The 14,036-nt window shown below is 33.7% G+C and overlaps 1 protein-coding gene across 1 annotated transcript in view; it reads right to left on the reverse strand.

The window, feature by feature from the left end:
• Positions 1 to 4,485: 4,485 nt before the first annotated feature.
• MEMO1 (mediator of cell motility 1) overlaps positions 4,486 to 14,036 on the reverse strand; it is a 90,923-nt gene continuing 81,372 nt past the window's right edge. The window contains exons 7-8 of the mRNA XM_012803775.2: positions 6,522 to 6,626; positions 4,486 to 5,148 (exon numbers count right to left, since the gene is read on the reverse strand). Coding sequence (XP_012659229.1) covers positions 5,017 to 5,148; positions 6,522 to 6,626 — 237 coding nt within the window. The 3' untranslated portion in view covers positions 4,486 to 5,016. The remainder of the gene's footprint in view (positions 5,149 to 6,521; positions 6,627 to 14,036) is intronic.

Below are 14,036 nucleotides of genomic sequence, written 5' to 3' on the forward strand. Positions count from 1 at the left end.
TATTTTTTGGTTTCAGCCGTCATTGTTGTTTGGCGGGTCCGGGCTGGGGATTCGAACCCGCCACCTTAGGTGTACGTGGCTGGCGCCCTAGCCGGTTGAGCTATAGGCGCCGAGCCCATGTTTTATTCTATGTGAACAGGATAATTCTATTCTTACTCCAACTAATGGTATTCATTATTTTATGTAAATAGAATTATTCACATGGAATAATTCTACCCCTATAGAATAATTCTATTCCTATATAATAACTCTCTTCCATTCCAATATATGAAGAAAACACCCCTCTCTTTAAACTTGCCCTCTCCAAAATAAACAACGCCAATTTCTTCAACCACATCTCACTTTCCCTGCTATTCAGGCCTTCTTCATTCCAGCTGCTTCCCCATAGCCACTATAGTTCATAATGTCTCTCTTAACACGTGGCATTTACAATTTAACACAATAATATAAAAGTTTTACTGTACATGTTGTTTATTATATCTCTTAGTCAATAACAGTTTTTATAACTACATTAGGTCTTTCAGTAATTGTATCACAGCACTTCCCTGTCTATGGAATGATCCTAATACTTGATAAATATCTCAGTGACATAGAATGAGAAATTTTGACAGCAATTTTTTCACCAACTTAAAGTTATTCAAGTTAAATTATTCTGTTATCCTTCCTGACTTTATGTCCTTTATATTGGGACATAAAGCACTTTTAAAATGCTAATGGAAGATGGTAATTATTTTTCTTTTCTTCTTTTTTTTTGAGACAGAGTCTCACTATGTTGCCCTCAGTAGAGTGCCATGGCGTCACAGCTCACAGCAACCTCTCAACACTTAGATACAAAAGTTAATCTGGGCTCGGCACCTGTGGCTCAAGCAGCTAAGGCGCCAGCCACATACACCTAAGGCGGCAGGTTCTAATCCCCAGCCCGGGCCCGCCAAACAACAATGATGGCTGCAACAAAAAAATGGCCGGGCGTTGTGGCGGGCACCTATAGTCCCAGCTACTTGGGAGGCTGAGGCAGGAGACTCACTTGAGCCCAGGAGTTGGAGGTTGTTGTGAGCGTGATGCCATGGCACTCTACCCAGGGGGATAGCTTGAGGCTCTGTCTCAAAAAAAAAGAAAAAAAAAAGTTAATCTGGCCTATCTTCTGTTATCATCTAGATACCCAATCCCTTATAATAACATAAAGAATTTGGAACAACCAATCATAACTTCCACTGTTTTAATTCACAGCAGCAAATTAAACCTCCCCATAGGCTCCAGCAAATAAAAGTGCTTCAAAGTTCCTTAACACTAATTCACCAGAGTTCTTAGTTTCCCTTATCCATTTCCCACTTACCTTTATGATCCTAAATAACACTCAAACCCAACCAATCTATATATCAAATTAAGACAGACTTAGGATGGCAGAAACATACAATTACTCCTTGTAGTCTAGATTATCAGCCAACTATTTGAACTAAAAACACCACCATCTAGTATAGAAGATAGCAAATTAAGCCCACAGGCCAAATCAAGCTCACCATCTTTGTATGAATAAAGTTTTATTAGAACAAATTCACATTCACTTGATTACACATTGTCTATGGCTGTTTTTGTGCTACAAAGGCAAAGAAGAGTACTCAGGACAGAGTCTATATGGCCTGCAAAGCTCAAATCATTTACTATCTCGTCCTTTATAGAAAACACTTACCAACTCCTAACCTAGGGGAATGAACTATTTGCTACCAGAGCAGTATTTGAGATCTGTAACAACCACCATTAACTAGCTTGGGACACCAACCATTCATATAGAAACACCTAAATATAAATACTGAAATCTGAATAGTTCTTTATCCTAATCTGTATGAAGACTTGTTGCCCACCCAAGACAAGAGCACTTACTTACCTGTACAATGAGCTATTCTTTAACATACATCTCTCAAGGATTCCCTAGTGAAATAGTGAAGAATCCATAAATATGCTGCTCTGAGTAATTGAAGGTTTAAAAAAAAGTTGATACAAAACACTCAAAAGTATATAACAAAGAAACAACTGTATGGAACTACATAATAATTTCCTTTACATTTTAGATTCCAAATACAAAACACGTTTAAAGGCACTTAAAGTAGAAAAGCTTAACAATTTATGTGATATTAACTGCATTAAATAATGCAAATTAATTTCCCTTTTGTGTTAAATAACAAGAGTTTCATTTTCATGGATATAAAGGAGAAATCAAAAGATAATACCTCTAATGTGTCATGTAGATATTTAACATAAGTGACATCACCATCTCTAAAAAACTTAAGTCAGGACATCAAAGTACCTTAAAGCTAGAAAATACTTAAGAGATCACCTCTACATTTTACAGATGATAAAGTTTCAATGTGACACGAATATTAAGTTCAGAGAACTAATTAGTGAATTAGTGGCAGAAACAGAACTAGAACTCAACAGTCAACTATCAGTTTGGAACACCTTACTTTTACAAAAGTAGAACATGTCTTCTATGAAAGGCATGTTCCTATTCTAGAAAAGTGTAGAGTGATGGTAAAATATACCAGAGGTTATTGGTTTTTGTTTGCTTTGAAATAAGGTGTCACTATGTTACCCAGACAAGTCTTGAACTCCTAGGCTCAAATGATCCTCCTGTCTCAGCCTCCCAATTATCCGGGACTACACACATACAACACCTTGCCTAGCTTCTAGAGTTTTAAGACTAGTAAACATACTCCTAAAAGTACAGTCCACCCATGTAGGCAACCCTCTTGTCTTTTTTATATAAACTATAAGATTATAAAAGACCAAAAAAGATTAATTATAAAGCAACTCTTATTAGAATGATCAAATAAACAACCAATTATTTGTTTAACAAATTTTTCAAAAAGTTAGAAAAAATAATGAAACTATTGAAGGGGCAGTATGATGGGTACTCATACATTGCTAATTTGGTACAATTTTTCTGAAGGGTAATTTGGCAATATTTTAAAGAACCTAAAAAGTTCTCACTGTCGAAACCACTTATTCCATTTCCATGAATACATCCTAAAGAAAGAGTCTAATATAGAGTATAAATTTTACATACAAGTATAACCATCCCACTATTATTTATAATGGTGAAAGATCAGAAACAACCTAATATCCAAAGAGAGAAGAAGTGTTAAATTATTGTATCGTAATACATTAGAATATTATGCAGCCATTTGCTAAAATCACATTTTTAAAGACATGAGAAAGTACTTATGATATGAAGTTAGGTAATAAAGAACAGGGTACATAACTATATGGTCAATATAATCTCAACTGTGCTATTATATACACACACACAAACACATATACACACACTCATAAATAGCATAGACAAAGACTGAAAGGAAATACAAAAAAATATTAACAGTGTTATCTCTGGGTAGTGAGATGGCAGAAAATTTTTTTTCTTCTTTATACTTTTTAGTATTTTTCCAAATTTTCTATAACAATCATGTTATTTTTATATTCAGATAACATTTTAAAAATTCACTCTGTAGTCACTTGGGAAATTTTTATAGTCCATTTTAAACAAGGAGGATTTAGAGGACTCAAAAGTAATCTAAGAGATGGAAAATAAGTCACTAATGTGTAAGAATATAATTTCCACACAAACATGGGTAGGTAATTTTGAATCGAAAAGGTAACATTATTTCATCTCACTCTTGAGTGTAGAAAGTTGAAATTTAATAAATAAGGAATGCAAATCTTTAAATAACTGGTGCAAGGCATCTACAAATCGTTTGCTACTCTGGTATAACACTGAAGACACAAACGCTCTCCAAGGTGATGCAGACACCTAGTGTCAGATAAAAACAGGTATAATGGAGTACATGCTCAGGAGCCAAATAATTAATTCACTGAATTACATTTTTTCTTTCGCCAAAGTGAGTAGAATTGGTCTATGCTAAACACAGGAAATAATACAACACCATACCATTATTTTAGTTGGAAGAGCCGCACCAAAATTTGTGACAAAAAAAATTATGAAACTGTAAGAAAATCCAGTGATTTAATGTTGTTGTTACTGTTAACGATTTCTTGCTAAAAATTCAAGTGAAAGACCCAAATTGCTTAAAGTATTAAAAAAGCATAGCAGTGTATGCGCTGCAATGATCTGAAAAACTCTAAGAACACCCTTCAATGCTTCCGCGTTTGCAGACTATCAAATATGATCTTTGAAGGACTACATCTATGTTCTTTTACCAATCTTGAATATACATTCTATTACGATATAATGATATAAAGGAATGTTACACACAAAAAGGCAAACTGCATTTAATTTTAAAAGTCAACTTTAAGATTATGTGATTCTAATTTCTGTGGTTAAAAAAATCAGATAAATATGTAAAATATAAAATACATCCTAATATATTTTTACATAAGAGCTGAGGTTTACCATTTTTAACAAAAATTCTGAGATGGAATTATTAAAAAACGATTTTCAAATATACCACAGAGCAATAAGTTTAAATCAGACTATTTTGAGTTGTGTAGCCCTTTATTAGCAACTAAAATAGAAGGTATCTGTTGTACAACACGGGTAGTAATTGACTATAACTGGAGATTTATTATATTCTAATACAGATCATTTATAAATGCAATTTCTTTATTAAAAAGCTTCCACCTTTTTTTGTTTGTGTACAATTTGCAAAACTATTCTGAAAGCGGAATATATGTGCACAAGTCTGCAAAGAGTGCAAATTTAGGATATGGGAAATGCTTTACAAGTTACTCTCAAAAAACTGTCTGCCACAACTGGGCCTTTACATTATCATCTTTTTTGATCAAAATATTTTGATGCCAGCCTTCCTTCCACTGCCCTAAACTATAAAGCATTTTTTAATGAGTTGAAATTAAGGAAGGACTACACCTACTAGAAAAGAAGAAAGTTCTATTAGTTTGAGGTTTCAGAATCCCCCCAAACCAGGACCAGTATCTTGGTAAAGGCTAGGCTGGGACCCCGGACAGAATATGAGAATGTGCAGGTGGCATCCCTGAGGATTCAGAGCTTCAGTGGACCGTGAGCGCTCCAGCTGCATAACTCACAGAACTGTCTTGCCAGTTTCTACACTGGCTTGACTGGGCATAATTCAAAAAGGAAAAGCTCATATTCATTCCATTCTTCTGGAGCTCTGTGATAGCCTAGAAAAAGAAAAATTTGGTTAATACAGATATCACATAAAAAAGTAAACATTCTTTGAATGTTATTTGACTCTCTGCACTTCACGGTCAAAGCCTAGATTGATTACTCTTTCACTTTTCTATTCCTTGGATTTCTCACTGCATCATATTAAGTAGAAAAGAGAATTAATTCCTTATTTCGTTCTCTCAAACAACTTCTCATCTAGTTTCTTGATAATTAAGTATCAATCATAATCTGCCCTACTTTTCCCTATAAGTAAAAGGGTCACTTTTTAAACTTTAAAAATTTCTCTCTATTCTATAAACCAAATCCTAGCCATTCTGTCTTAATATGTTGGATATTTTTTTTCTTTCTCTGACTTTAGCTAAATTTGAAATATATATAAATTGAATTGCAGATTGAAGAGGTAAATGCTAATATTTTTACTTCAACTGTGGACTGGTTCAGTGTTTATTTCATAGGATAATTTTTATTTGATTCAATTTAGACTTTAAGGGATTCATACAGTTTATCCTAGCTTAAATTTCAGAAATTAGGTTAAGCTTTCAAGAGTCTTTTCTTTTAGTCAATAAATACTGCTTAAGAGAAAAACACACACTATACTATCGTTCAAATCCCATCAAAATGACACTAGACTTCACCCTTCTACATTATTTCCCTGCCTCTCCAAACAAATGAGCCTAAGATTCCTTCTCCCTCTCATTCCTAAGCATCCACCCTGAAATATTAGAGAGAGTCATGTTTTCTTTCAGGAAATCCATACTGTTTTATTTATTAGAAGAAAAATTAATGTTATATCTCTTCGTAAAATCCAGCTTACCAAAACTTCTGTCTCTTACCTTTAAATAAACATTACAATCTTTAATGAGTTGAAATAAAATGAAATAAATATTATCATCTTTAATGAGATGATTAAAGATAAAATAAACATTATCATCACTTAACAAGAAAAACATGTCATCTGTCTTGCTTTATTAGATTATGAACGTCTAAAGTCCAAAAGCAAGATTTTCCATTCATTTGTTATACAGTCTAGAACACTAAGCAAAACCCCCAAAGTAGTAAGACTATGTCTCTTGAAAGAACACTTTGATTTCTATTTGTAAAAGACATATTGGGACTAAGAGTCAAGAGAAAATACAGGTCTCTATTGTAAATAACTCACTGCATTAAACACAAAGTATTCTGTATTCCAGTGATAAATAACTTTATTCAAGTAACCAAAAAGAATGGGAATCCAAATTATGTTAAAGGTACTAGAAAGAAACTTAAAAAAACTTGACCAATAATAATGAGTCACAGTAATAACGATTAAAATTTTTGGAACATCAGATGATCCAATATTAAAGTGAAAGTCCCTAAGGATACTCACATTCAATAACACCCCAATGGGATGTCTTCCACATATAGTATTATGGTATTTCTTCAAGTAATTGCTAAAAGATACAGGGTCTAATTGTTCTATAATACTCATACCCTAAAAAAAAAGAAGAGGAAAACAAAAAAGAGAGAGAGGAAAAAATTTATTACTTCCTAATTATATTTTAAAATTGTTAGAGCTTAAATAATTTTTAATTAAGGAGACACAAAAAAAATATTAAGTGTTATAAAACATCAAACTTATTCATCAAAAGTAATCTCATCACAGTCAACTTTCTATTAACAGAAAACTTCTAGTCTCTTGTTTATTTTCTCTAATCTCCAGGTATCTTTCCAAAACTACCTTTACTAGATGTCATTTAGCTTATGATCCTCAAAAAATATATAATTTTATATTTCCCTTCTATAGAGAATATTCATATAAGTAAATATGCTGTGAATTTTCTATATGAAATCCAGAATTAAATCTAATTTATAACTGATTTTCCTTATATCTGCTATATTTTTCCTGTCACTGGCATGAAAAAAATCAAGTTAATGGCTCGGCACCGGTAGCTCAGTGGCTAGAGCACCAGCCACATACACCAGAGCTGGTGGGTTCAAATCTAGCCGAGTTTGCCAAACAACAACGACAACTACAACCAAAAAATACCAGGCATTGTGGCAGGTGCCTGTAGTCCCAGCTACTTGGGAGGCTAAGCCAGGAGAATCACTTTAGCCCAAGAGTTCGAGGTTTGCTGTGAGGTGTGATGCCACAGCACTCTACCCGGGGGGACAGCTTGAGACTCCGTCTCAAGAAAAAAAAAAAAAATCAAGGTAACTGCAATTCAAACATTTCCATAGTATATACTTCAATATCAACAGAGTATAAGGTATTTTAAACTACCAGTAATAAAAATGCCACAGAACTAAGAAAACAGTTAATATATTTTTATTAATTTAATGCTCATGAAAGAATGATAAATGTTTAAGCAATAAACTTATGAACAAGTTTAATAAAGGGAAGTTTATCACTTTATACTTTAAACTAGAATGTCTTATTTTCAAGATTTTAATTCAGAATAAAAAATTTTTAAACTACTATTAAAGTAACCACTATGACTTGAATGCTTATTTAAAATAAATTCTGTATTCTCCAAATATATTCAAATAATGTATTTATAATTCATTAATATAGAGAAAATTTAAGTCACCAAGTCAGGGACATAAACCACTGATTTTAACTAATGCGTTCACCAATTACCTTACATTATTTTCTTATTCAGGTAAAATACTTTGTTTGTGTTCAATAAACTGAACTGATATCCTCATGGAAAAATGTAAATGATCATTCAACTGGAGATTTAACTGATATATTCTGTATGATTTTTAAATTTCATGTTTTAACAGAACAGGCACAGTATATAAGCACTGAGAATAATCAAATGAACACCCATGATTTAAAAAGCATCTGAAAAGTTACAATAATCAGTAGGTGACATGCAAATTTTGCAGTAACAGCATCAAAGTTTAATTTTATAAAAAAAAAACTTTTATCAGAATACTCAAGTCTTTCTTAAATAAAATCAATTTTCCTACAAAATCTGAAAGATAGCCACATACATGTGTGATCAACTCCAGAGATGAAGGAGGAACTGGGACATAAAAAAGTCAAAACTCTGGCTCTAAATTTCTAATCGCAAATGTTTTCTCACTGACTACTCTGATTCATTACAGTTTATTTAACAAGAGTCATATTAACAATTCTTTGAATATCCTCACGCAGCTACAATCAGCTTACACATATTGTAAAAGAAATTGTAATGCTCCTGAATGAAGTCTAGGACAGCTTACCTTAAATAGAATTCTATGCATTAATAAACTATGTGACAATGAGATTCCAATATACATTTTAATATTAAAATCTCAACACATATTCAAAAAATTATCACATTTATATATTGATATGAATTCAGAGAGAAGAAAACTAATGATCACATTTATAGAAGAAAAAATTCAAAGTAATTGGCCAAGAAACCATTTATAGAAAAATACAGAGTCATATGTAGAGAATACACTACTAACTGGAGTTCAAAATGAAGATAAATTGGTCAAATTACAACAGGGAAAATTAAAAACTGAGATGATGAAAGTTAAGGAATTAAATATGTTAAAATTTTAATTCCTTAAGGTATGCTATGTACACACTAGGGCAAAACTCAATTCCATTACACTCAATTCTCTGACAAATATGATGATATAAAAGAAATGCCTATAAGAGGAAATTAAGGCTTATTCTTACAGGTGAACTTCTCCAATTGGAAAATTCATGAAGTATGCAAATAGAAACAATAATAATAAAATTTAGAAACGGAGCATTCATTAACTAACATTAAATACTGGCAAATACACCATTTATATATACTTATGTTTTGATGCTAATAATTGTGAAATTACTGTTACCAAAATTCCAAGGCAGCAAAAATACTAGTTCAAAACTATTGCCAAAATTCTAAGAAGATGAAAAAGAAAGTGCTTCCCCAAATATGCCCTAACTTTTCTATGCCTTAAAAAACTGGAAGATCATATCAGTGGGTCCAAAGTGCAGGCAATGGGCTCAGTGATCCATAGCTCGGTAGTCAAGGTGCCTACCACATACCCTGGGGCTGGCGGGTTCAAATCCGGCCAGACCTGCTAAACAAAAATGACAACTACAACTAAAAAGTAGCTGGGTGTTGTGGCGGGCGCCTGTAGTCCCAGCTACTTGGGAGGCTGAGACAAAAGAATCACTTAAGCCCAAGAGTTTGATGTTGCTATGAGCTGTGATGCCATGGCACTGTACCCAGACATAGTGAGACTCTGTCTCAAAAAATAAAATAAAATAAAGTGCAGGCAATGGAAAGCTTCCTAAGGCCTAGTATAGTGAAAATGTGATTGTTCATATAAACTTAACCTAATATGGAGCAGTAAAATGGGTTACTACCCATTCAGCTCTAAGACATAAGGTATACATTGTAAATAGAAAAGCCTATCCAGCAAAAAACATGGGTTTCTGAGGAATTTAGCATTTTCAGCAGAAAATTCAAAGATTTAAAGTTAACTCTCTAACTTTGGGGATGGGGTAGGGGAGTGTGAGCAAACCCGTCAATGTGCTGACGCTACCAAGTAACAGGTGAAAGCTTGTGCTGTCAAATCCCAAGAGACAATCCTAAACTATTAACCAACAGAGCTGCAAATTCAGGAGGACTCTGATGAGACAGCAAGTATCTTCCTTTTTAAAAAACAGCTGATCTACATTTAATAAAATGTTAATTTAAAAATCAGCACCCTGAAGTAACTCTCTCCCTAAAGTAACAAACACAAAAGAGTAGCAAAACTGTTTCAGAGACATTTAAGAAACAGCTAGAAACATGTCTTTTAATCATTAGAATTATGAACTCCTATTTTAAACTAAGGGTACATATTTACACTTGAGGAGGGGAATACATTTAGGGAGGTGAGATGGGAAAATATTCCAGTTTCTTTAAGAGACAGACATAAAGATAAAATAATAACAGTAAAAAAATTCCATGGGAAAATATCCTAAAGATAGCAGTACTAAGAAGTAATGTAATAATGCTCTGAAGCCTACTAAGTAACCACTGGTCTAAGTTCAAGAAAAAAGAAGTAGGAGGTGACAAATATGAACAATTTTCACTTTCAAAATGGTAGGAAGAAAAGAATAAAAGAAGCTGATGTTCAAATTAAATGAAGTGACTAACAAATTTTAAAGAAAAAGAAATTATAATGACTACAATTGACATTTTCAGATAAAATCTTTGCCAAATCACAAATAATTTACCAATGTCCATAATGAAACATTGGTCTACACCCAAAAAGTGGTAAAATAAAAATAACATGCAACCATGTGATATATATAAAATATGTATTAGTATGGCCAATATTTCAAATAAATAATCCAAAGTCTACAAAATCAAAATTTTAAAAGATGTTCTGCTTCAGTCACAGTAATTATTGAAACTGCCAAGTACTAATTACAAAAAAAGAAAATGGTCTGCAGCCAATAAAATTACAAGCCCTTTCAGTATCCACATTTCTTATACTACACATTTAACATTTCTGTCACAACATTTTCAAGATAGTTCGTTTCCTAGATATTTTCTTTAAGAATTTTTTTTCACATTATTAATTTTCAAGATATAAACATTTTGCAATAAAGAACAAGCAAATATGGCTCAGCGCCTATAGCACAGTGGCACCAGCCACATGCACGGAGGCTGAGGGGTTCAAACCCAGCCAGGGCCTGCTAAACAACAATGACAACTGCAACAACAAAAATAACCAGGCGTTGTGGTGGGTGCCTGTAGTCCCAGCTACTTGGGAGGCTGAGGCAAGAGAATCGCTTAAGCCCAAGAGTTTGAGGTTGCTGTGAGCTGTAATGCCACAGCACTCTACCAAGGGTGACATAGTGAGAGTCTATCTCAAAAAAAAAAAAAAAAAAGAACAAGCAAATAAAAAAAACAATAAAAACTTTGCTTCTGAGACTTAGAAAGGTTTGTTTATTAGCATTTTAAAGACTATATTTGGTAAAAACTTTTCTGATTAAAAAAAAAGAGTCAAAACTTAACATACTAATTTTGAACAGATACGATGTAAAATTGTACACATGGCCAGGCATGGCCAAAGCTGGTGAATTTTGTGAGCTCATGAGACCAGCCTGAGCAAGATCTATAACCGGGTGTCATGGCAGGTGCCTGTAGTCTCAGCTACTCTGGAGGCTGGGGTAGGAGAATCACCTAAACCCAAGAGATTGAGGTTGCTCTTAGCTATGATGATACCATGGCACTCTACCCAGAGTGACAGAGTGAGACTCTGCCTCAAAATAAATAAATAAATAAAAATTTTATATAAATTTAATTTTAAACTTTTTACTCTATCAAGTTTTCAAAATGTATACTTATTGCAATTCAGAACAGCTAAATTTTTTTGTAATACTTATAAGAGAATCATCCAAGTATATTTTCTCTGAAAAGAATTGCACATAAAAAGTAAGATGCTGGTTCTCAAATCATTTAGAATATAAAATGACTTCTTACTATGAAGTCTGACTATATAAGCCAATTAAGATGGCACTTTATACAAAGTGTCCATAAAGTTTATGTGTAATTTAAAATAGTTTTATGAACACCCTGTATAAGAGTCTGCCTATCAGTGAGTGTACATATGTTGATATATGTATACATACACATATCTAAAGCTAACCATCTTTAATATTGTGACAGGTACATCTGAACTCCCAGAATTAACTGTTGTTTTGTTTTGTTTTGTTTTTGAGACTGAGCCTCAAGTTGTCACCCTGGGTAGAATGTTGTGGCATCACAGCTCACAGAAACCTCCAACTTCTAGGCTTAAGCGATTCTCTTGCCTCAGCCTCCCAAGTAGCTGGGACTATAGGCACTGGCCACAACGCCTGGCTATTTTTTGGTTATAGTCGTCATTGTTGTTTGACAGACCTGGGCTAGATATGAACCAGCCAACTCTGGTGTATGTGGCTGGCATCTTAGCCACAGTCTGTAGCCTGTAAGCTACAGGCGCCAAGCCACCCAGAATTAACTTGTAAGCTGAATTAATGGTATGTTAATAAAAGAACACTATGAGCCATTTTTAAATTCTATGTATTATATCTCAATAAACTGACCACAAAAATAAACTCCTGGCCCTAATATTAAATCAAATCTTAAATTCAACCCCACTAATATGAAACAAATTCTCAATTTTTATTCATATATTCTAGGATATTTAAATAAAAACTTTTAAATTCTGTTCTGATAATTTGGAACATCTAAAGTATGATAAATCAGATTCAGACTTAGAAATCAATCTAAGCTTACTGGTTAAATGTACACAACTTATTCTTTTAATTAACAAAAATTTCTAGGCCAGGCATGGTGGCTCACGCCTGTAATCCTAGCACTCTGGGAGGCTAAGGTAGGTGGATTGCCTGTTCCCAGGAATTGGAGACTAGCCTGAGCAAAAGCCAGACCCCATCTCTACTAAAAACAGAAAAAACGAGCCAGGCATTTTGCCAGGTGCCTGTAGTCCCAGGTACTTGGGAGGCTGAGGCAAGCAGATCACTTGAGCCCAAGGGTTTGAAGTTGCTGTGAGCTGTGATGCCAGAGCACTCTACCAAAGGTGACAGAGACTCTAAAAAATAAATAAACAAATTTCTAACACAGCCAAAAAGGCAACAATCTCAGGAGAAATTATGAGAATCTTGCCAATGGGTAAATGTTATTTTTTGTTCTGCCTCAAGGTAGGAAACTGAGGTCCATTCATCTTGCTGATCATTTACTTCAAGACAAACAGAAATAGTTCTCTTAAGATAAACTAATAGTCAACACAGAGAAAAAAGAAAGACAAAAAGACTAAAAAAATTATACAGCAGACTAACAAAGAATAGCAAAGTATTTAAATGTGAGAAATTTCAGACTTCCAAAGGATTACATGTTCAGTGGTAAAACAATGTTTTCTAAAAAATATCTTCTTTGCACCAAAAGCATCAATTTCACTGATTTATAAATTCTTACATTTATAAAATTAAGTATTTCCTGGACTTGCCTGATTGAAGTACACAAATTATTTAAAGAGGAATGTAAAACATGATGAGAGGAGACAAACAGAAAATTTTGTTCTACTTCAAAGCATCAAGGACTATATAGACCACTTCAAATTCACCTACTAAGTTAACTCAGAAATAAAGATGTTGGGAGTCTTTCCATATACTACTGAAAAAGGTTCTCCAGGGATGGGAATGGGCAATTATATTTCAAAAAAGCTTCACAAGTGATTTCAACTGTAATGACAGGATTACTATTAATATAACAGAAAATATCATCTCTCCTCCAGCTTAATTACCTAATGGGACCTCTCAAACTTACTTCTCTAATTCTGATCCCTTCCCTTGAGCTCCAAAACCAAAACAGCCCATTAGCAAAGCCCTGTTGGCTCTTACATGTGAAAAGATCTCAACTCTACTCAGTTCATCTCCATCAACATCACCCTAGTTTCAAGTTACTATTGTCTCTTCCCTTAAATATTGTCAGTTGTCACTACTTCAAACTCTCCCGAGGAATCCAATCTTCAAACAACCACCAGAGTGACCTTCGAAATAATGTAAATCACGTCATTTCACTACCTCATGTACTTACCCTCCATTACAAAGCCTTACGTTATCAAATCTTGGCCTTCCTCTTTCACCACAGCTTCCACCACTCTCATGTACTATACATTTGTAGCAGAGGCAAACTATGAATTTGCCGTACAGTTCAACAACAGCTGAAGGAAGCAATGTTAACTAGTTATTAGGGACTGGCCTCTGGTCACAGACTGGGTTAGAATTTGCGCTTTCCAGTTCTTGTTCTCTGTGATTTAGGGCAAGTGACTTAACCTCTCTGAATTTTTTCTTTCTTTCTTTTTTTTTTTTTACTATATCACCCTGGGTAGAGTGCCGTGGTGTCACAGCTTACAG

Source organism: Otolemur garnettii, unplaced genomic scaffold (genome assembly GCF_000181295.1).
Source record: "Otolemur garnettii isolate 467f Iridium unplaced genomic scaffold, OtoGar3 scaffold00022, whole genome shotgun sequence".
Lineage (NCBI taxonomy): Eukaryota > Metazoa > Chordata > Mammalia > Primates > Galagidae > Otolemur > Otolemur garnettii.